This window comes from Rana temporaria, chromosome 13, assembly GCF_905171775.1.
Source record: "Rana temporaria chromosome 13, aRanTem1.1, whole genome shotgun sequence".
Classification (NCBI taxonomy): Eukaryota; Metazoa; Chordata; class Amphibia; order Anura; family Ranidae; genus Rana; species Rana temporaria.
This window is the reverse complement of record NC_053501.1, coordinates 18,792,589-18,815,538: the sequence shown is the minus strand read 5'-3', so window position 1 is coordinate 18,815,538 and position 22,950 is coordinate 18,792,589. Positions and strand designations below refer to the sequence as shown.

General features: G+C 43.5%; 1 protein-coding gene across 3 annotated transcripts in view; it reads left to right on the top strand.

Annotated features, from left to right (window-relative positions):
• Positions 1 to 22,950, top strand: part of MDGA2 (MAM domain containing glycosylphosphatidylinositol anchor 2) — a 768,978-nt gene that overhangs the window by 495,795 nt on the left and 250,233 nt on the right. For all 3 annotated transcript variants that reach the window (XM_040332615.1, XM_040332614.1, XM_040332616.1), the window contains exon 5: positions 18,433 to 18,565. In XM_040332615.1, coding sequence (XP_040188549.1) covers positions 18,433 to 18,565 — 133 coding nt within the window. The remainder of the gene's footprint in view (positions 1 to 18,432; positions 18,566 to 22,950) is intronic.

Here is a 22,950-nt window from a genome sequence, read left to right as displayed (position 1 = left end):
GCTCTCTCCGCAGGCAACTGACAAGAGCGCATACCTCCCACTGTCCCCAGAATCAGGGCTGGGTACCACAGTGGAGCCTAGTACCGGAACACGTTCCGGTACTAGGCTCCACTAATTAATTATGTCCGGTGTGCATGGAGCAGTCTCCTGTCTGCCCCGCCCCCTCTGCATGTGTCGGCTCTTTTCCCATAGGCGGTGTGATGAGAGGCTTCTGGGTTGGCCGGAGCTGCTGCCAATCATCCCCTGCACTCCCAGAAATGCTCTCTGAGTGCCACCCTCCAAGTAACCAAAGATGCCTGTAATATGCTTCTGCTCCCAGCACGCCCGAGCTGCATGGATCTATTGGACAAGTACTGATCTATGGGGACACCTGATGTGGGGGGCTCTGATGGGGGCACCTGCTGTGTGCGGGGGCTCTGATGGGGGACACCTGCTGGGGGGCTCTGATGGGGGATACTAATGAAGACTTCTTAGGGGAGCATCTCTATGTTTGATCGTGGCCATAGAAACATGTGTAAAGGGGAGGAGTTAGTAAGATGACCACGCCCATGTGGGGGTGCCAGAAATATTTCTGCACCCAGGCGTCTGTGACCCTAGGTTCGGCCCTGCCTCCTACAAGCATTGACCAGACATTGATAGAAGTCACAAGACTGCTATACTGTATACTACTGATAAGAAAAGGTATTTAACAGTTTATATTTACTAAAATAATTGCATTCCCATGTTCTGTGTACTGTGGGAGACCAGATATAGTGAATGCAGAGTCCTGGGTTCAGTAACACTTTAAGCATATATCCTTATACAAGTTCAGTGGCTAACGCTCTTCAGCTAGAGACTTACCAAGTTTTATCTGCAAGTGAAATTTACCCAGGTTGGTAATTCATGTTATGACTTTTAAAAGCCCTTTGGGAGGAAACCAGAGCCTGGAGAAAATCCACACAAGCGCAGTTCATATAAAAACTTTTAATTCAGATAATGTCTCCAGCGGGGATTACAACCACAACCCTAAGGCTGTAACCCCAATAGTACTACGATTCTACATTTTCCTAATACATTTCATGAACAATTTAATAGTTATTTCAGGGATTTTTTTTTTTTTCTTTTTAATTGCCTTGAACTTTTACCAAAAAAGAAAGCCGTAAAAAAAAAAATTCTGCTGGGTTAATGCTCCTTATGTTCAATAAGATATTTTAGCGTACCACATGTCATATTTAAAACCTTTGTATGTAGTTTAATTAGCACCACTGAGAACATTAGCTAAGTCCCTTTGAGTGGCTTCATGCAATTATGTGGTATTAAAACAGCTTTTAAGTAGTGTCCAATATCTGCCAATTAAAAAGGTATGTTGCCACATGTTTTATTTTTTATATTTTCAAGCTGTTAAGGTTTTATTAGACAAAAGAAACACAAGTAAGTAAAGTATTATTTTTTGGATTTTTGTTGGCGCTGAAAAATAAAAACAAGATATCTACTTGTTTTATGTTTGTTAAAAGCCTAGTGCCCAAAGTCATCCATCCTTGGTGCTTCTCGAAAAAGTAGCGCTTTCAGGTCTTTTGTTCTTGGCTCAAGGTGACATTGTGTGTGTTGCATGTTCAGTGAACGGATACTCCTGTTCCTTGTGGGAAAGGGAAGCGAAGAGATCAGTTGTTAGACTTTCCAGTAGTGATGATCGAATCAAAGGAATTTATGATTCCACAATTTTTATTTTGCCTGGCTACATCCAGATAGACCTGCCTGGTCTGTAGAATGTTAGTATAGGAATATAGATATCGCAAAACTTTCTACATATTTAGAAGAAACAAATAAAATGTGCATTTTCGCAGGTTTTGAAGCTGGTTTGCTCAATATCGTATTTCATCATGTTGAAAAATCCTTAGGCCCCTTTCACACTGGGGCGGGAGGCGCGGTGGCGGTATAGCGCCGCAAAAAATAGCAATGCTATACCGTCGGAATTGCCGCGGGATTCGGCCGCTAGCGGTGCGGTATTAACCCCGATAAAGGGTTAATACCGCCCGTCAATGCGCCTCTGCAGAGGGGCATTGCGGGCAGTATTACCGTGGTTTCCCATTGTTTTAAATGGGAAGGAGCGGTATACTTACCGCTCCAAAGATGCTGCTTGCAGGAGATTTTTTTCTCTCCTGCCAGCGCATCACCTCAGTGTGAAAGCCCTCGGGCTTTCACATTGAGAAGGCTGGGCAGGAGTTTTTCAGGCGGTATTTAGGCAATATTTTTAGCGCTGTACCGCCTGAAAAACTCCTCAGTGTAAAAGGGGTCTCCCCACTCTACCTCTGGCCAACTTGGGTATTCCAGACCGTTCTAGTATACCAATGTCTCAACTCCAGTCCTCAACTACCCCCCCTTAAAGCGGGGGTTCACCCTAAAAACGATTTTCTAACATTACATCCAGCTCACTCTCTACATTGACAGTATGCCGTTTTTTTTTTTTTTTGCTGTACATACCTCGTAAAGCTATTTTCTTCCCCGGCTTCCGGGTAGGGCCTCCCGCGGGAGTGGGCATTCCTATCCAGCAAGTGATTGACGTGATGACAAAAACGACCTCCCCCCATCGCATAAGGAGCGTCACGAGTTGCCGAAAGAAGCCAAACGTCGGCGCGCAGGCGCCATATAGCGCCGACTCGCCGGTCGGCTTCTTTCAGCAACTCGTGACGCTCCTTATGCGACGGGGGGATTAGATTAACAATTAACAGATAGCAGTCCCCAGAGGAAAATTGTTTAGCGTATGTTAAGAGTAATAAGTGCAAGTTAGGCAGGTTTAGATGACTGACCAATGGCGTAGGAATGATTGCAAAAATGTTTGTGCACCCCTTTACACGTTCCTATATTATGCAGTGGCAACTCACTTATACTAATCCTACCTGCACTCCCTCGCCACGCCATTGCTCTGGAAGACCAACCCTGTGTAAGCACCTTGTCAGATAGTTTTGGAGCTTGAACAAGGTTAATTATATTGTCATGCTTAACAGGTACCAGTCCAAAGGTGTGTAAGAGTGAATGGGGGAGGATTCAAGACTGTTAGGCCCCTTTCACATTGAGGCGTTTTTCATGCGGTACAGCGCTAAAAATAGCGCTGCTATACCGCATGAAAAAATCATGCCCTGCAGGCTTCAATGTGAAAGCCCGAAGCCTTTCACACTGAAGCGGTGCGGTAGCAGGAACGCTCCAAAAGTCCTGCTAGCCGCATCTTTGGAGCGGTATAGGAGCGGTAAACACTGTGTTTACCGCTCCTATACCGCGCCTTCCCATTGAAATCAATAGGGAAACCGCGGTAATACGCAATGCGGGCGGTATTAACCCTTTTTCGGGTGCTAGTGGGGGTTAAAACCTCACCGCTAGCGCCCGAATATCGCGGTAAATACGACGGTATAGCAGCGCTACAAATACCGTCACCGCGGCTCCACCGCCCAATGTGAAAGCAGCCTAACTGAACCCCCGAATGGATGGATCTTCTTCTTTTTTTTAATGGATGGATCAGAATGGTTGTGCAGAAGACTATCTACCAATCCTCTTCTATACAACCAGTCTGTCAGGTTTTCCACTGACTATAGTTGGCAGCATCTATTAGTGTATTCTGATGGTGGGGAGGCCTTCCTACTCTCAGAATACAATAACTCCGCAGGAAGGATTCCTCCACATTCCACCTTTATTGTGTGGATGGGGAACCCGGTCATTTTCAAATATTTTTTTTTGGAACCCACTGGTTAAGCCAAAACAAAAAAAAATGAAACCTGAAATCTGTATGGGCCACCTTACTTTTATAATGGGCAGTTTCATCCAAGTTTTCAAATTTTTGGGTAAAAAAGTTGGCTTAGGAGATGCCTTGCAGTTAGGTCAACATGGCCCACCTTGGTATAGATTTACCACCTATATTATTTGATCTAGCTGACCTAGCTGTCCTATTTACTCATTTCAATTTGCAGTAAAGCCATTAGCGAGGGGAAGAAAGATATCGTTGAAGCTCGCACCATTTTTAAAGCAAATCCGCAACCGCCGTTCCTACATTTCCTGTATATAACTTTTAAATGTAATTAAGGTGTTTTGCCCATAAATATTACTTAAAACATTAAAATTATTCAAAAAGTGTCTCATTTTTACATAATATATTCAACACATAACGTTAAAAGAAAAAAAAAAGTGACAATGTTCCTTTAATGGGTTTCTGCGAATCGTACAAGAAAATTAGATTTCCAAAGAAATATGCATTCAGCCTTGGAAATTATTTTGAGTCATTTGCATATTTTCTGAAGTGCAATTGCATAAATAATACTTTAGAACTCCATGCATCAAGTACAACACGGTTGCTGTATTTCTATACAGAAATTATGCAGATTTGTTTATTTACTAAGATGCTTTAATACCGTAAGACTAACTTGGTAGAGATTAGTGTTTTTAGACATTGCCATCACGATAGTATTTCTTTCTTAATTAATTTCAGTGTCTTTCATCCAGAGATTAATTATTTCTGGAACATTCTTTTTCAGTGTTTTATAGAACTTATTTAGAAAGTATTTGAGACATAGTACATATTTACCAACCGTTCTAAATTGGGGGGCTGTTTAAGAAAGAAGTAAAAGGCGCACCTAGAAGATTTGACATTCTAGACAGAGATGCACGTTTCACTCACTAGTGCCCATGCTTGCAATATCAGAATACACCAATCAGTGGCTGCAGCTTCTGATTAAAGTGGAGTTCCACCAGTTTTTTTTTTATCCTAAAAATCTTAAAATAAATAATTTTTTTTTTTTTTTTATATACTGACCTGAAAGGGCGGTTGCTATGCGGAAGTAGCTCTTCTGCCTCTTCTTCCACCGCGGAGGATCTTCAGGTTCGTCCTACGTTGCCGTGTCTTCCTTTAAGAGGAGCGTGTCCGTGGAACGCAAACAATGGGCACACGCGATCCCCACCATATCTTCTTGTGACGTCTGACGCTGCCTAGTCAACTGATGCGTTTCGTCCAATGACTTTCTCAAAGGTGATTACCTTTGAGAAAGTCATTGGCCGAAAAGCGTGGAACGCAAACAAGCGGCACACGCAATCCCCACAGCGAAGTGCGCCAAGTATTGTTTTATTGTTTCTTATCTTATCTTTTACATGTGATTAGCTCATAGTAGGGCAGCGCCACCACCCCTTAATATATTTATCTTAAAATACAACCTATATTGAAGCCCACTGGAGCCTCTGGTTCTAATCTGTGCTTAAGAAAAAAGAGCCCCTCCACATTGGAATCCATGCGCTGGTGTTCTGAAAGGGGCTAGAAACATGGATAAGGGAGGCGGCGATGAACAGGGGGGCGGAATCTGTGCGCCCTTAATGGACGGCCCGCCCCTCATCTGCTCTCCTCCAATCAGTGGCAGTTCCGTGCTTCCCCTCTTCTGCCATCTTCTTTCTTCGAAAATCCACTGATGATTTAACTTCTGTGAACGTGCCTCTGTTAGTGTAATCGTACAGAGCCAGGGTCATACACAGGAGATCAAGCAGAGCGAGAGGGTAACAGGAGATGGAGAGAGCAGGTGGGAAGGAATTGGACTGCAAGGTAGGGATCAGGGTCCATGAACAGGAAACACGATACAGGAACACTGGAACGCAGGTCAGGGGCACATGGCGACAGCACCAAGGCAGTGAGGAAGAGCATGCACAGGGTTTAAATGCACTTTCTGCAATCAGCATCATGTGATGACTGATTGCATGAGATGTCAGCTCCTGACTGCTCAAAGACACCCGCTGGTGGACACTGTAACTGCAGCCTATAGATCTGGAAATCACGCTGCCCCCGGGAGGTAAACCCTTTCCTGACAGGGACTATGGCTTTGTTAATCCATCAAAATTGAGCCCATGTACATCACACATATATATACAAATACAGTGATTATAAACATCAGTACACAGATGTAACTGGATGATATATGGAGTACCGTATATTGAACTTGGTCTCTGATCTCTACACAGTTTGCCAGTTATCGGCTTCTTCAGGAGATCCTAAAAATATTGGGGAGCAGATTACAGTCATGTATAACAGACAAAATGTGAATATACAATTTCATACATCAAATGGTCAAATATGAGTACCCTCATACAAACAATAAGAGGCACCGAGAGTTTAGTCCAAATGGTTGGATCCAGGTCCTCCCTGCAACTGGGGGCAACACACCAGGGGTACTATAGCTGTTGGAAAAGCCCAGAAGGGCAATCCATCACCTATCAATAATATATACTGTGTGTGTGTGTGTGTGTGTGTGTGTATATAGATATATATCTATATACTTCTCATAATAGGTAAGGTATACAAAAATGTATCCATTTAAAACCGTAACCTTACAATGACAATAAAGGTTTTCTTTAGAAACGGAGTCAGTTATAACCTATTGTACCACTCAGATCACTGCACACAAGTACATGAGATCTTTGTGCATCAGCCATAAAACAGCAGACCCCGCATCTTTACACCTACACCTCACTCATTGTTGGATACAATGGTGTGATCATGTATTCAGACTTTCATAACCACTCCATATTTTCAGAAACATTGTTTACTGTGAAATTGTTGTCATACATTTGTCTTGCACATCACAAACCTTGGCATTGTATGATACAAGGCTACAGAAAAAAAATTACCATTTTCTGATCAGTGTTTTCCATACAGTTCTAAGCTGTGCCCAGACCATGCATGTGGTTGCAAAATATACAATTATTTAATGTTATTGGACATCGGTGATGCCATATTGAAGTTAGTAATGTTTAATAACAATGAAAGTACTGGTTGGATATATAACCCTTTGGCCACTATTGGTATGACAGAAACACTATTCACAGGTCATCTAGTAGCAGTGGTGGCCCGTCCATTAGGGGTGCAGGGGTGCCACCCCCCCATCCATGCATTCGTCCCCCCTGATCTACATACAGGGCACCAGACTATGGATTCCTATGGAGAGGGCTGAGTTTTTGAAAATCATGTGATTAGAGCCAGAGGCTCTAACAGGCTTCGAAAAAGGGCGAACTCAGGGGACTGCGCCCCGATCCCACCCAGTTGTGTGACTATAGTGAATTAATATTCACTATTTTGACACTAAATCTCCTCCCTGACAATCAGGAAGCTGATCGTGAGACCTGTTTCTTGGTTGGCCAAAACATCAGGCGATCCTATTGAACGCCTAGCGCCTAGGAGGAGAGGAGACGCATGGCAAAAGCAGTCGTGCTGGAGATGAGGACACCAGAGCCTCTGCCCGCAGCCCGCCACCTAGATTGGGTCCGCCTGCGCTGGAGCAGAGGATACCGGAGCCACTGCCCGCCGCCTAGATCGGGTCCACCATGCTGGAGATGAGGACACTGGAGCCGCAAATATACGTAGCAGAATACATATTGGCCTACTTTTATTAAGAAATTTGATTTTTTTTATATTTTTTTTATTGGATATGTTTTATAGCAGAAAGTAAAAAGTGTTTTTTTTTCAGGTTTTTTTTCAAAATTGTCAGTCGTTTTACTTTCATGTTTATTGAGTTTTATCAGGAATAGGATAACATACAATAACATTCTTGTCGTTGGCTGGCTGCAAGGCCTACATTCACAGTTACAGAACAAATGAAAACAATAGGAGCACAACGGCAACAGTTGCTTGCCATAAAGCATACAATATTTATCACAAGCCATCGGTTTTAGGCTAGGAGTTTCCATAGGACAGTGATATCCATTCCTTTAGGTCGGAGGATGGGTCCCCCATTTCCAGGGGGCTGTCCTATGGATTCCCACCGTATTCTACCGGTGTCCCATGCTGAGACATTCCCTTGGGATGACTAGAGGGGGTCAGACACCCGTCCCGGGAGATGCCCAGCACACCACCCCATTGGGAGCTCACTGTGGTAGAGCCTGACCTCTGCCAAAATCCACGCATGCTCAGAATAAAGTCGACGCATTCTTGGAAGCATTGAACTTCGTTTTATTCAGCACGTTGTTGTGTTTTACGTCACCGCGTTCTGACATGATCGGTTTTTTAACCAATGGTGTGTAGGCGTGACGGACCATCAGTCAGCTTCATCGGTTAACCGATGAAAACGGTCCATCAGACTGTTCTCATTGGATGGACTGATCGGGTGTACGTGGCTTAAGATTCCATTAAAGTTTATGTACGTGTAAAGGCAGGAGTCCCAATACTTTTAATAATATAGTGTATGTGTGAGTCTTTCTGCTGCACCCGTAGGCCCTGATATCCTGGGCCATGGTCTGTGCTGGATATGCAGAAATTCAGCCTTGATAGCCAATTGCTGTAAGAAGACAACATGGTGAACCCAGCTAAGCACGCGCCTTTCTTTTGTTTTCACCAATGTAATGAAATGTCACTGTGTACCTACAGTATGTAAAATGTCAGCTGTTCACAATAACATTTCCTCTGTAGCTATCAAATTCCTTCATACGACACGTTAAACAACATTTTACTTTAAAATTGGCATTCCTGATGAATGCTCATTGAATACACTCATGCATATGACATTTAAAATATTTCTCAGTGCTAATCCTTTATACGTGTTCATTCTGCAAATTCACATTTCTTTTGTCAATGTTTAGCATCACTGGAAATTTGTAAGAGTGAAATTGTGCACCTAATTACATGAAAGTGCATCTGAATTTTCTTATTCTGAATAAAATAGTGTAATAAACACCTGGAGTGTAAATGTTCTTCCTGTTCTCATGTGGATCTCCTCCAGGTGCTGCTGTTTCCAAACATTCTTAAAACCTTCCTGTGTCTTTAACCACTTAAAGCGGGAGTTCACCCGAAAAATTTAACATTAGATTGAGGCTCATTTTGTCAAGTGGAATCGGGTAGTTTTTTTAAAATCGAAGCAGTACTTACCATTTTAGAGAGCGATCTTCTCCGCCGCTTCCGGGTATGGTCTTCGGGACTGGGCATTCCTTCTTGATTGACAGGCTTCCGACGGTCGCATACATTGCGTCACGAGTAGCCGAAAGAAGCCGAACGTAGGTGCGGCTCTATACGGCACCTGCGCACCGACGTTCGGCTACTTTCGGAAAATCGTGACGCGATGTATGCGACCGTCGGAAGCCTGTCGGAAGCCTGTCAATCAAATAGGAACGCCCAGTCCCGCAGCCCATACCCGGAAGCGGCGGAGAAGATTGCTCTCTAAAACGGTAAGTACTGCCTCGATTTAAAAAAAACTACCCGATTCCCCTTCACAAAATGAGCATCAATCTAATGTTAAAAATGAACTTTTCGGGTGAACCTCCACTTTAAGGACCGCCGCACAACGATATACGTCCCCTTTAAGAGCCCAGCCGTGGGTCGCGAGCGTGCCGCCGGCAGCTCGCTCGCGACCTGGTCCGAAGCTCTGTGACCGCGCCTGTGGGTGTCCCGCGATCGGGTCACATGAGCTGAAGAACGGGAAGAGGTGAGTGTAAAAAAACCTTCCCCGTTTTTCTGTGTGCCAATGTTGGTGATCGTCTGTTCCCTGATATAGGGAACGACGATCACTGACGTCACAAGTCCAGCCCCGCCTCCCTACAGTTAGAAACACACATGAGGTCACACTTAACCCCTACAGCGTACCCTAGTGGTTAACCCCTTCACTACCATTGTTGTCATTTTCACAGTATCGGTGCATTTTTATAGCACTTTTCGCTGTGAAAATGACAATGGTCCCAAAAATGTGTCAAAAGTGTCCTATGTGTCCGCCATAATGTCGCAGTCACTAAAAAAATCGCTGATCGCCGCCACAAGTAGTAAAAAAAATATTATTGATTAAAAATGCCATAAAACTATCCCCTATTTTGTAAACGCTATACATATTGCGCAAACCAATCAATAAACTCTTATTGCGATTTTTTTTTTTTTTTTTACCAAAAATATGTAGAAGAATACGTATCGGCCTAAACTGAGGAAAAAATTGTAGAGTTGTACAATTGGAACTATATTTTCTTCTAAAAGCCCTCTTATAGGGACTAGATACTGATCTTTCCTTGAGACAGAACACCAGTTGTTCTCTGACTTTACCTCAGATGACACATAACAATTTCCAAAGCTTCTCAGGAGCAAAAATAAATTGAAATATATGTTTTATCTTTCAGACATTTGGCAAAATGGGGAACAAACTGTAAATGTTTCATAAACAGCTGGATGAAGAGTGGAAGCGTTTTAATAGTTTGATATAAGATATTTGTGGTTTATAATGCAGGGGCCTCAGACCTTGTGGAAGTTGTTCTTCAGCTGTAAATGATGCGTGAGACAAATTTCTTACTGGATATAGTAAGACTCGATCTTGCATTCCAATTATTAATTTAAAACCGTGTTATAAAGATGTAAGGCGTGACAGTAAAACGGAGCACTAAAAATAAAGAAATGCAATCGTACTTTTGTGTGTTATCCCGAGTACAGTCTGGGAGCATTTCAGCATACTGCATTGCAGGTAACCAACATTATGGGAATTTATAGTTTTAAATAGGTAAATACTTGAATAGACTGACACACCAAAGTCAATAATCACCATAATGTACTCCAATTGCCCTATTTTTTAAGCTGCTTTTAGGCCCCGTTCACACCTATGCAAATTGTTTGCGGCTTAAACCGCATCCAATTCACATAACATTATAAAATACATTGATTTTAATGAGGCTGGTTCACATATGTGCGATGCATTCGCAGTGCGCTTTGCCCAAAAAAAGTGTGCGTTTTCTAGGCATTGTGGTGCGGCTCAGGAGCGAATTCAGGCCCATTATCTTCTATGGGCACGCATCTGATTCGCACAAGTGTTCCGTTCTGAACAGGGATCTTGAGGGGGAAACTTCACGCCAAATTTTAAATAAAAAATCGGCATGGGTTCCCCTCCAGGAGCATACCAGGCCCTTAGGTCTGGTATGGGTTTTAAGCAGAACCCCTATACGGAAAAAACGGCGTGGGGGTTCCCCCCAAAATCCACACCAGACCCTTATCTGAGCACGCAGCCCAGCCGGTCAGGAAAGGGGATGGGGACTAGTGAGCACCCCCCCTCCTGAACCATACCAGGCCCGGTTTTCGTCGCCTTCTTCCTTCTTCTCTTCTTGAGATGATGACACGACACTTCCTCCCACTGTAATGCCTGTTGCACGGTGCGCAATGATTTATATAGGCATGGGGCGTGGTCACTGGGTGATGCCACCCGGTGACCACACCCCCGTATGATGTCACAGTCCCTGGGAATTATGGGGCTGTGATGTCATACTGGGGCGTGGTCACCGCTAGTAAAATAGCTGGCAGAAAATAGCGGAGGTGCCCGGCAGAAGGCAGAAAGCACCGGACAGCGAGAGAAGAACCGGAGAGTGTGGAGAAGGCACCGGAGAGCGGGAGAAGAGGCCAGAGAGTCGGAAGAAGACCCCTGCCTTATAAATTACTTTAAAAACCTGTGTAGTGTGTTTTTTTTCTTGACATCTTTTTTCCACCAGGTGATTGGGTAGGGGTACGATGTACCCCATACTCATTTACATAGGGTGGGGGGCCGTGATCTCCCTGATTCCGACAAGCCCCCTACCTGAGACCCCGACAACCAATGGCCAGGGTTGTCGGGAAGAGGCCCTTGTCCTCATCAACATGGGGCAAGGTGCTTTGGAGGGAGCCCCAGCGACGCTTGTTTTCCCACGTAGGTGTTCCGCTTAAAGTCCATACCAGACCTAAGGGCCTGTTATGCTCCTGGAGGGGAACCCATGTCGGTTTTTTATTTAAAATTTGGCGTGGAGTTCCCCCCTCATAACAGCGGCGAGGCTTCCCTCCCCTCTCCCAGGTCAGCAAATCCGCAGCTAAAACGCAAAGGAACCGCTGAACAACTGTTTGAGAAGTTTGAATCCAGCCTTAGACATGTGCACTGACGAAAAAAAAAATGTAATTTTCGTTTCATTCGTTTATGTTTTTTTCAGTTTTTCGGGTCATTTGTTATGATTGCAACTTGCAAATTTGTAAGTTCGTAAATTTGAAAATCTGAAAATTCGAAACTAACTAACTAATAATACCCATCTATTAAATTCTAAGTATTGTAATTTCCTTTCAAATTTGACTGTTAGTGAAAGTAACAAATACAAATTTATCTGAAGCTCCAAATTATCCAAAATAACGAATGCCACATTAGGCTAATGAACAGAATTAATAAATAATAAAAAAATAATAATAACGTTTTTGTTATTATTAATATTATTATTATTATTGTTATTTATTATTATTAAGTTGTTACGTTCCATTCATTTAGATGCGGCATTCGTTATTTCGGATAATTTGTAACTTCGGATAAATTTGTATTCGTTAAGATCACTAACGGCCAAATTTTAAAGGAAATGTCAATACCTATAATTTAATAGTTAGTAATAGTTAAGTTATTATTAGTTGTTTTTTCAGGTTTTCAAGTTTTCGAATTGCAAATTTACAAATTTATGAATTTTCGAATATTCAAATTTACGAATTTCTCGAAATTGGGTAAAAAACGAATTTGGAGCTGAACAAATTGCACGTGTCTAGCTGCTTTTTAAGACAGATAGCAGACGGGTTAAATGTTTTGTCAGGTTTTTATTACTACCACTAGGCTACATCTCTGATTGGGATAGAGACCCCAACACATGAGATTCCAACTTTTGCCCAGTCTTCAACGCCTTCGCATTAAGGGTAAAATAAATCTTAAAGTGAATGTAGAGGTTCATTTTTTTAACCACTTGTATACCAGGCATATTCTGGCACTCCTCTCCTATGTAAAAATCATAATTTCTTTGGTGGATTTGGCAGTGTGGCTGTCCAGACTTTCTTTTTCATAAGTGTTTCAGATGCAAGCTGGGCCAGCACCTGAATGTGCTATTCCAGCAGATAGCAAGCTGGCTGACCTGGAGCAATGCTTCTCTTTAGTCTGTTTCTTGCTCTATGTTTGTCTACATTTTTGTAATGCCTTCATTTAATCTGCAATGAAGAACATTAGTTATAAAAAAAAAAAAATGTCTGAATGGGTTTAGGACTTTGTTATAATGATTTATTAATAAATCAGACCACATTTTCTGAACCTTTTGTGCAGAGACCCAGAAAATCCTTACTCAAACTATATTGCAATTGTATTTTGTCAGTCTTTGCATTTATAAAAGCCGCAAGGAACAACCACAACAATCTCAGCAAAAGCCAAACCCTTGAAGTCTTATAGAATCGTTCCTTATTTAGATATCTGTAATTGTGCGTTACAATACAAAGGCAGTTTTCTGGTTGACTTGCAGTCTTCCTGTACTGTTTCAACGCTGTATTCTTATAACTTTATTTTTCTAAAGTTTTTTTTCCCATACATCTATATAAAAGAGAAAACGAGAAGACGGGTGACAATTTCTTCAGGTAACTTTGGAAACCAATTTGGGATCACTAGATGTTGATAACAAAGGACTTTAATCCTCACCAACATACCCAGAATACCAGATCTAGGATTTTGCAGCACTGGAATGGGAGCTATTAGTGTCAATACGTCCATTGTTTTCAGTGCTGATTAAGGTAGAGAAAGTTAATGTTTACATTTAACCTTTTTTACTGCCAAAGGTGTTTTCGTACATGTTCAAAAAATATTAGTGCTGAAGATTAGTTAAAAGAGAAGTACCGTATATACTCGAGTATAAGCTGAGTTTTTCAGCACATATTTTTGTGCTGAAAATGCCCCCCTCGGCTTATACTCGAGTCACCTTTTTGGGCCTGATCTCTCGGACTTTGGAGACCCAGTACTGGCTGGCCATAGGTCCCCTGGACCCCAGGGCACACATGTAGCCCCACTCTTCCTCTACAAGTGTGCAAAGTTTGTTGTCCGGGGGACCTACGGCCTGGGAGCACTGCTTTTTCAAAGCCAGGCACCCCTTTCACAGACTTCCATGTTAAATGGTAATTTCTTCAGTGAATTTGGGGACCTGGTACTGGCCGGTTGTAAGTCCCCTGGACCCAGATCTTGGCACACATGCAGCCCCATTTCTCCTCTACCAGTGTACAAAGTTTGTTGTCTGGGGGACCTACGGCTGGGGAGCACCGATTTTTCAAAGCCGGGCACCCCTTCCATAGACTTGTTAAACGTCAGTCTTGACACAGTGAGGCATGGGCACAGTGAGGCATGGACCCAGTGGTCTTCAGTGGGCATCCCAGGTGGTCTCCAGTGGGCATCCTCGATGGGTCTAAACCGATAATCAATGCACTTACTATCAGCGCAGACCACCCCCCCCCCACCACCTGTCAGGAGAGCAGCTGATCGGCTCTCATCTACCTGCACCTTTGTCAGTGTGAATGGAGGAAAGCCAATATACAGCACTTCCTGGTTACCATGTGATCAGCTGTCATAGGCTCTTTAACTAGAGCGGAGATGTGGTGTGTCAGACTGACACACCTCTGATTGCTACGCTGCGCGTTCTGCTGGACGTCATATGATGTCCAGTCAGGATAATACAACCACTTTTCAACCATCATTCTGCTATATGGCGGAAGGGAAGTGGTTAAATATTGCCAACATAAGTTTAGCTGATGTGGTTTTTTTTTTTTTTTCAATCACTGAGGCTGGATCAAACAAAATGGAGCAGCTATACATGGCAACCAATTAACTTCTAGCTTTTTTTTTTTTTTTCTTTTTTTTTTTAAGCTCAAAGCTTAACTGAACAAGCTGAGGCTAGAAGCCGACTGGTTAGTATGCACAACTGCTCATTATTCTGTCTTCTCTGGTTTTAGTAAATTCCCCCCCAAAGCCTTTTAAATGTGTATAAACAGTTAACGCACACTGGGCCAGATTCTCGTAGAATGGCTTAAAAATGTGGCGGCGTAACGTATTTTATTTACGTTACGCCACCGCAAGTTTTACGGGCAAGTGCTTGATTCACAAAGCACTTGCCTGTAAAGTTGCGGCGGCGTAGCGTAAATCCTCTGGCGCAAGCCCGCCTAATTCAAATGATCCGGGTAGGGGGCGTGGACCATTTAAATTAGGCGCGTTCCCGCGCCGAACGTACTGCGAATGCGCCGTCCCTAAAATGTCCTGACGTGCATTGCGCTAAATGACGTCGCAAGGACGTCATTGGTTTCGACGTTAACGAAAATGGCGTCCAGCACCATTCACAGACGAGTTGCGCAAACAACGTACATTTTTTAATTTCGACGCGGGAACGACGGCCATACTTAACATTGACTGCGCCTCATAGACCCAGGGGCAACTTTACGCGTCGCAAATCTTACGTAAACGTCGTAACTTCACTGCGTTGGCCGGGCGTACGTTCGGGAATTTGCGTATTTTACTAATTTGCCAACTCGATCGGGAAAATGACGTCGGCGACACCTAGCGGCGAACAAAAAAATTGCATTTAAGATCCGACAGCGTAAGAGCCTTACGCCTGTCGGATCTAATGGTTATCTATGCGTAACTGATTCTAAGAATCAGTCGCATAGATACGACGGCCCAGATTTGGACTTACGACGGCGCACATGGCGTTGCGCCGTCGTAAGCCCTTTCAGAATCTGGGCCACTGTTTAGTCTCGTTGAATTGTATATTTGTAATTCTTTAAATGAATCATTACAATAGAGGTATATTGACAAAAACAGCATATTTTTGGTAGAGTATTAATAGTCCATTTGTAAATTCTCTTCTGCACATGGCATTAAATCTTAAATATGTTCATTTGTGATTCACTCAGTAAATTCTTCTAATTGCAATAATACTAATAAATTTGTTATCTTTTAACGTACAACAGCTATTAGAACTTTAATTTGATTTAAAGACACGTTTAAGACTTTAAGTCCTCATCATCAATAACCTAAGCGTGTTTTTCTTTCAAATTCAAGCTGTGTTTTGAATAAAGACATTGTATACCGTGAGTCATAAAAACGCAACGGCCCTCGCTGTGGGAATTCATACATTAGCAGAGCGGTGTTGCGGATTAATATATTGCGCACTGTTGTATTGGTAAAACACTTTCATTGACAGGATACACATACATGAATGCGTCCAAAGCGGACATCTTCCAAGATCTCAAAGACAGATTTCTGGAAAAAGAAGAAACGCAAGCTGTTTTTTCTTTTTATCCCCCTTTTTATGTAGCGGAGATATGTTATCGTTAGTCTGTAATGAAGAACTGTTGGAATCGTGCATGTCTGAAAAGAAAAGACATGGATGACTGGACTTCTGAGATGAGCGTATTGTACAACATTGATTATGTGGCATTGTGCCTGAAGCATGCTACAATCAGCCCAAAATAATGTAACAGTTGGTACTTAACTGCGTTTGAAGAATCTGTTGAGCCAAAAATATGTTGATACATTTAGGACAAAAACACAAGCTTTCTGCTTTTCTGGTGTGAGTTTCCTAAAGGGCTTTGTTCACATTTCTCGAAAAAGTACATGCCTATTATAGATTATGTAGGTTCGCGTACACTCAATTTTATTTTAATGGTTTGGGTTATAAGCTATACTTTTGCAAACCAATGCAAACAAACTCAGGGCTAGTTTACACTTGCTTCAAAACAAGGCTTCGACCCAGGCTTTGTTAACCACTTCCTTACTGGGCACTTCCTGCCCAGAGGACTTTTTGCTACATACATGTTACATATTCAGGGTGTAACATGTAACTTGTTAGAAATCCACCACCTTCCGGACCTCCACAGCTCCTCGATCTGACAGGTGGCAGGCGATCTTCTTCCCCGACACTCTATTATTCTCTGTAAATAATGTGGATGTTAAGGGCTCCACCCAAGAGTTCTGTGAACAGAAAACTACAAGGTCTGGCAGGCTTTGTGGCTGTCGGCTTATAGTTCTCAATAAACTACCAGTTCTCTACCGGTTAAACTACTACTGTAGTTCTCTTAGGCCCAGATTCTCGTAGATCGGCGTATCTTTGTGCGCGCGTAACGTATCCTATTTACGTTACGCCTCCGCAACTTAGACGGGCAAGTGCTGTATTCTCAAAGCACTTGCTCAGTAAGTTGCGGCAGGGTAGCGTAATAGGCCGGCGTAAGCCCGCCTAATTCAAATTTGGAAGATGTGGGCGTGTGTTATGTAAATGTTATGTGACCCCACGTAAATGACGCATTTTACGAACGGCGCATGCGCCGTCCGTGGACATATCCCAGTGTGCATTGCTCCAAAGTACGCCACAAGGACGTATTGGTTTCGACGTGAACGTAAATGACGTCCAGCCTCATTCACGGACGACTTACGCAAACAACGTAAAATTTTCAAAATTTGGCGCAGGAATGATGTCCATGTACGCCTCATATAGCCGCATGTACGCCTCATATAGCAGGGGTAACTTTACGCCGGGTAAAGCCCAACGTAAACAGCGTATCTGTACTGCGTCGGCCGGGCGTACGTTCGTGAATTCGCGTATCTAGCTGATTTACATTTTTTTAGGCGGAAATCAGCATACACGCCTCTAGCGGCCAGCGTAAATATGCAGTTAAGATCTGACGGCGTAAGAGACTTAGGCCGGTCGGATCTAATACAAATCTATGTGTAACTTATTCTAAGATTTAGGCGCATAGATACGACCGCTCAGACTCAGACATACGACGGCGTATCTGGAGATACGCCGTTGTATCTCCTTTGAGAATCTGGGCCTCAGTGTGTAACTGTGTGACCGTATAATGTATGGCCAAACGGCTTACACACAGAATCTGCAAGAGCCCTGCATTGCACCAATGATCTGCTGATCGCTGGTGCAATGCTTTCCAGGCTCCCAACAAAAACAAAAACAAATGCATGTTTTTTTTATCTGCAAAAGGATTTTTTTTTTAAAGGTGAACTTCTCCTTTAAAAATGAATTTAATAGCATTCTGGGTTTGCGGTGCTCAGATGCAGTGTAATGCTGCTTTAAGTAGCTCCTGGGCATAAACATACATGAGGCCCCTTCACACCATCGTAAGATGGGTATGAGCGTTCCCGCTACATAATTATTGATGATTATACATGATTTTCAAACAATTCTGCGTGTTGCACAGGGCAGCCTGTTCACTTGATTGGCCTGCCCTATGTGCATTTGTCATTCGAAAATAGGTTCCTGCTCCCTTTCAGGTGGCAAGCTTCATGCAATTTGTAAAGGCACAGCTTGTCACGTGATAATTGCCGCAGGATGCCATCGTGTTTGGGGTGTCTTTGAGGAATTATGGCGCCCTGAAAGCGCACATCACTTTGAGCTCTGATTGCCATGCAATTTGGGATTGCATTAAGAATCGCAGATTCTATTCTGCCTGTGAGCCCAAATTGTGAGATGTGAACAGGGCCTAACAGCCAATAAAAGGCATACATTTGCTTTGATTGACAGCTAACACTATGCTACTCTTTTGCGCAAGAGTGTTGCTCTCTGTGTTTGATGTAGTCTGATTCTCTGTTACCAGTTGACCTTTTAGATCTAGACCAATACAAAAGAAAATGAAAGGTGTCCAGCTAAATCCTTTTCATGTCTTTTCTTCACCAGGGTGAAACCAAAATTTTGAAGCTGAAAAATCTTCGACCTCAGGATTATGCCAATTACACCTGCATCGCCTCTGTGCGAAACGTCTGCAACATTCCTGACAAGATGGTTTCCTTTCGGCTATCCAATAGAACAGGTAGGTAGTACGTTGTTTACTGGTCCTTTACTGTGTTTATATGTCTGGCTGGCTAACCTTTCTATTATTTTCTTGGTAGTTTTAGGGCCAGTTCACACCAGACACAGTTACGTTCAGTTTCGTGTGCATTTTTTCTGCACTAAAAATGCATGCGCAGTGTTTTCCATGTATTCCAGTGGCTCTAGTTTACACCATGCAGTCAGTTTCCGGTGCAGAAACTGACAGGAAACTGACTGCATGGTGTGAACTAGAGCCAACTATAGCCATTGGAATACATGGAAAACACTGCGCATGCATTTTGTGCAGAAAAAAAATCACACGGATCTGCATCTAGTGTGAACTTGCTCTTACTGTAAAATGTTTTCTGTTTCCCATTGCTGATAATTAGACTGCCGCTTGCAAATTTATTTATGTTTTTATGGATCCCAAGTTCATACACAATAGACAAAATCAACCTTTAGGGCCAGTTCACACCAGACGACGTTCCGTACAGTTTTGTGTGCTTTTTTTCTGCACAAAATGCATGCACTGGGCCAGATCCACAAACGAGTTACGCTGGCGTATCTATTGATACGCCGCGTAACTTCTAATTTGCTCCGGCGTATCTTTGTTTTGTATCCACAAAACAAGATACGCCTGAAGCTGTGCTAGATCCGACTGACGTACGTCTTAGTACGCCGTCGGATCTAAGGTGCATATTTACGCTGGCCGCTAGGTGGCGTTTCCGTCGATTTCCGCATTGAGTATGCAAATTAGCTAGATACGGCGATCCACGAAAGTACGTCTGGCCGGCACATTTTTTTACGTCGTTTCCGTAAGGCTTTTTTCGACGTATATATGCTATATGAGGCGTACTCAATGTTAAGTATGGCCGTCTTTTCTGCGTCAAATTTTGGGTTTTTTACGTTGTTTGCGTAAGTCGTTCGCGAATACGGCTTTGTGTAGAATGACGTTCCCGTCGTAAGCATTGGCTTGTTGCGGGTTAATTTCGACCATGCGCACTGGGATACCCCCACGGACGGCGCATGCGCCGTTAAAAAAAAACGTAATTTACGTCGGGTCAAGACGTCTTAACATAAAACGCGCCCCCATCACATCCATTTGAATTGCGCACCCTTACGCCGCCAAAGTTACACTACGCCGCCATAACTTACGGCGCAAATTCTTTCAGGATACCAAAGATACGCTGTATGTTACGGCGGCGTAGTGTATCAGAGATACGCTACGCTGGACGGAAGAATGCGCCGCGCTACGTGGATCTGGCCCACAGTGTTTTTCATGTATTCTAATGGCTCTAGTTGGCACCATGCAGTCAGTTTCCGGTCAGTTTCTGCACTGGAAACTGCCCGGAAACTGACTGCATGGTGTGAACAAGAGCAAAATAGAGCCATTGGAATACATGGAAAACACTGTGCATGCATTTTTAGTGCAGAAAAAATGCACACGAAACTGTACGGAACGTCGTCTGGTGTGAACTGGCCCTTATTCAGTTTAAGTGATATTCATTTGAGTTTAAGACATTCTCAGCTGCTGTTCACTACCAGATCACTGATTACTTGGACACTGAATGTATCCCAACCATTGCCAGGGCCAAGGGGTGAACAGGAGGGGGAGCTGCCCTGGGCGCAATGGTTTATTGCAGGTATGGGAGCACCCTAACCCTAAGGGAAGGCGGGTGGTGCAGTTTGATATGTTTTCTCTCTGATAAGCCACCTCCAGAACCAACTTAAGAGGTGTCCACAGATTGCATCTACTGAATGATGCCTGCAGGCTGTCTATACTAAATAAAAAACTGCCAGGAGCCTCAGAAGGGGCTTTATATTTTAAATTGGGAGTAAACCACTAGCTACTAGAACATTCTGTGAAATTTACCTTAGAACGAAGCCCTCCAGCAGTGTGCAGTCACCTCTGAAGACGCTTCAATCTTCACCAGATCTTTCTTCTGGGTTTGCGGACTCTGGCTGAGTGAGTGGCCGGAACCGCGATGACATCACTTGTGCGAGAAAGAGCTGCCGTTTACAGCATAGAACTCTGAAGGAGAGACCTCACAGGTAGCATGTACAGTAACTATCTCCTGAACCATGCATGTTTAGGAAATATTTACACAGTACCTATAGGTTAGCCTTTCTCCTCCTCTTGTCCCCCCTTCCTGGCTGATGTCAGCGGGGGATTCTCAGCCCCTCACGCTGTAGCTGTCAAATCGAGAGCGGAGAGGCGACCAGTCACGCAAGTGCCGATCGACGCTATAAAATATAGTATATAGTGGCTTATTTTTTAAAAAAAACACATACACTGAATACATCATTTATTGTAACAGGGGGGATTGTAGAAAGAAGATTTTGTGGCTTTTGCAACTACTTTAAGATGTTGGCATACCAAAATATTTTGGACAATTTCATGCTCCCATCTTTGTAGGGACAGTTTGGGGATGGCCGCTTCCTGTTCCAACATGACCTCCCACCAGTGCGCACAAAGCAAGGTCCATAAAGACATGGATGAGTGTGTTTTTGGTGGAGGAACTTGACTGGCCTGCAAAGAGTCCGGACTTCAACCTGATAGAACACCTTTGGGATAAATTAGAGCAGAGACTGTGAGCCAGGCTTTCTCGTCCAACATCAGTGCTGACCTCACAAATACGCTTCTGGAAGAATGGTCAAACAATGGTAAAACAAGGACATGTGATACAGTGGCGAAGGCCCTCCACATAAAGTAATGAATAGGTATTCGCAGTATAACTAATAGTGTTGAATAACATACACTACCTTCTCCACAAGCGGAGGGAAAGAGGGGAGAGGGGAAGGAGAGATTTTGCACACTTTAAAATTAGCACCAAGTGCATATGCCTGCTCATACATATGATCCAAGCAATATGAGATGGGAAAATATCCACAAAGGGACTCAGACAGGAAAAAATAAACGAAATGTAGCGGTACCCCCGTAGGGGCTGCTAAGTGATGTGGCCCACCTGTCACCCTACCCAGACCGGCGTTCACCTCTGACACTCCAGAACAGAAAACAGTCCACGTGCTTGTTTTTATGTCTTATTGAGAGATTTTAACTTGGATGGAGTATAGGAAGTATGGGATGCCCAATGGAATTTCGCAGAACTTGCTGGGACAACTATAAACACTCGGGTATATACACTTTATTTCTACTCCTGCACATCGCATTCTCTCTAATGTTCACTCCTCTCTCCTCCTACACAATGCTTCCTCTCTAATCTCCAGGCACAGCTAGCACAATGTGGTTACGCCTGACACTGTCTCAGCCAGGCCTTAGTAATTATCTTTTGCAGGCAGGGACCGTGGGCGTCTTTAGTGTAGCAATAAAAAGTTCCTGGTGCTAGCTGCCCTAACTTCGTTTACTAAGCCCAGTAACCCATCTTCAGGCCCTGACAGTCCTCCAGTCTGCAGCTGCCCTTCTCCACTTCCCATGACACCCCAGTCTACTCTACTGGCTCTGAACCCATCCCAGACTGCATGCTCCCAGTCCTCTCAGGAAAGCCTCTCCAGTCCTCCTGACTATGCATGTCACTCACCAGCCCTCCTGGCTGCAACCAGGTGTTCCTCTCCTTAGAGACTTGCCTGGCAATGCTCTTGCCTGCTGTCCTCTCTTGTTCCTCCTGTGCCTCCTGTCTAGAACACCTTCACCATCCACACCTGAGCCCCATGCCCAAGGTCACCCCCAGACTGGTGGGCTCCCTCAAAGGCCTGACAGCCTAGCATTCAATTTTCAAGCTCTGAACAACTGCAACTCCTCCCCAGCTGGGCTGACCCTGGGTATTTAAGGAGGCCTGCCCCCTGCAAATCCAAGTTAAGGATTGGTCAGGGCTCCTCAGAATACCATAGGCAGCTCTACCTCTCCTCTCCCTCTCTTTCCAGAACCTTCTGGAAAAGTCACTCTCAGCCCAGACCAAATCAAAACAAACAAGCCTAGTTGCCAGTCAGGCCTGCCTAAATTTACGTAACTTACAAATTCCTACTCTAGCACCTACCTACCTAGAGGGCGCTACATACATATTTTCTCTAAAAAGGTTATCCCTGCATGTATACTTTTGATCATCAGACCATATACAGTAAGTACTTTCAGATTCCTGGCAGAATGTCTATAGCGAGAACATGTACTTCACCCAAAACACTGCAGGTAAGGATCCAAATCCATCAAAGCAGAGCAGGAAACATATACAACAGTTCTAGCAAGCTGTGAAATATTTTATGGTTGTCATGTGTAAATCTAAGAAAAATTAAATGTGTTGTTAGGGTAGGTTATATTTAGCCATATCCAGCTGGATTTATTTGATTAGTTTAATTTACTCTGACACTATCTTGAAAACTATGTGTAATTAGTGTTTAGATGTATAATTAATATTTAGATATAAACTGAGA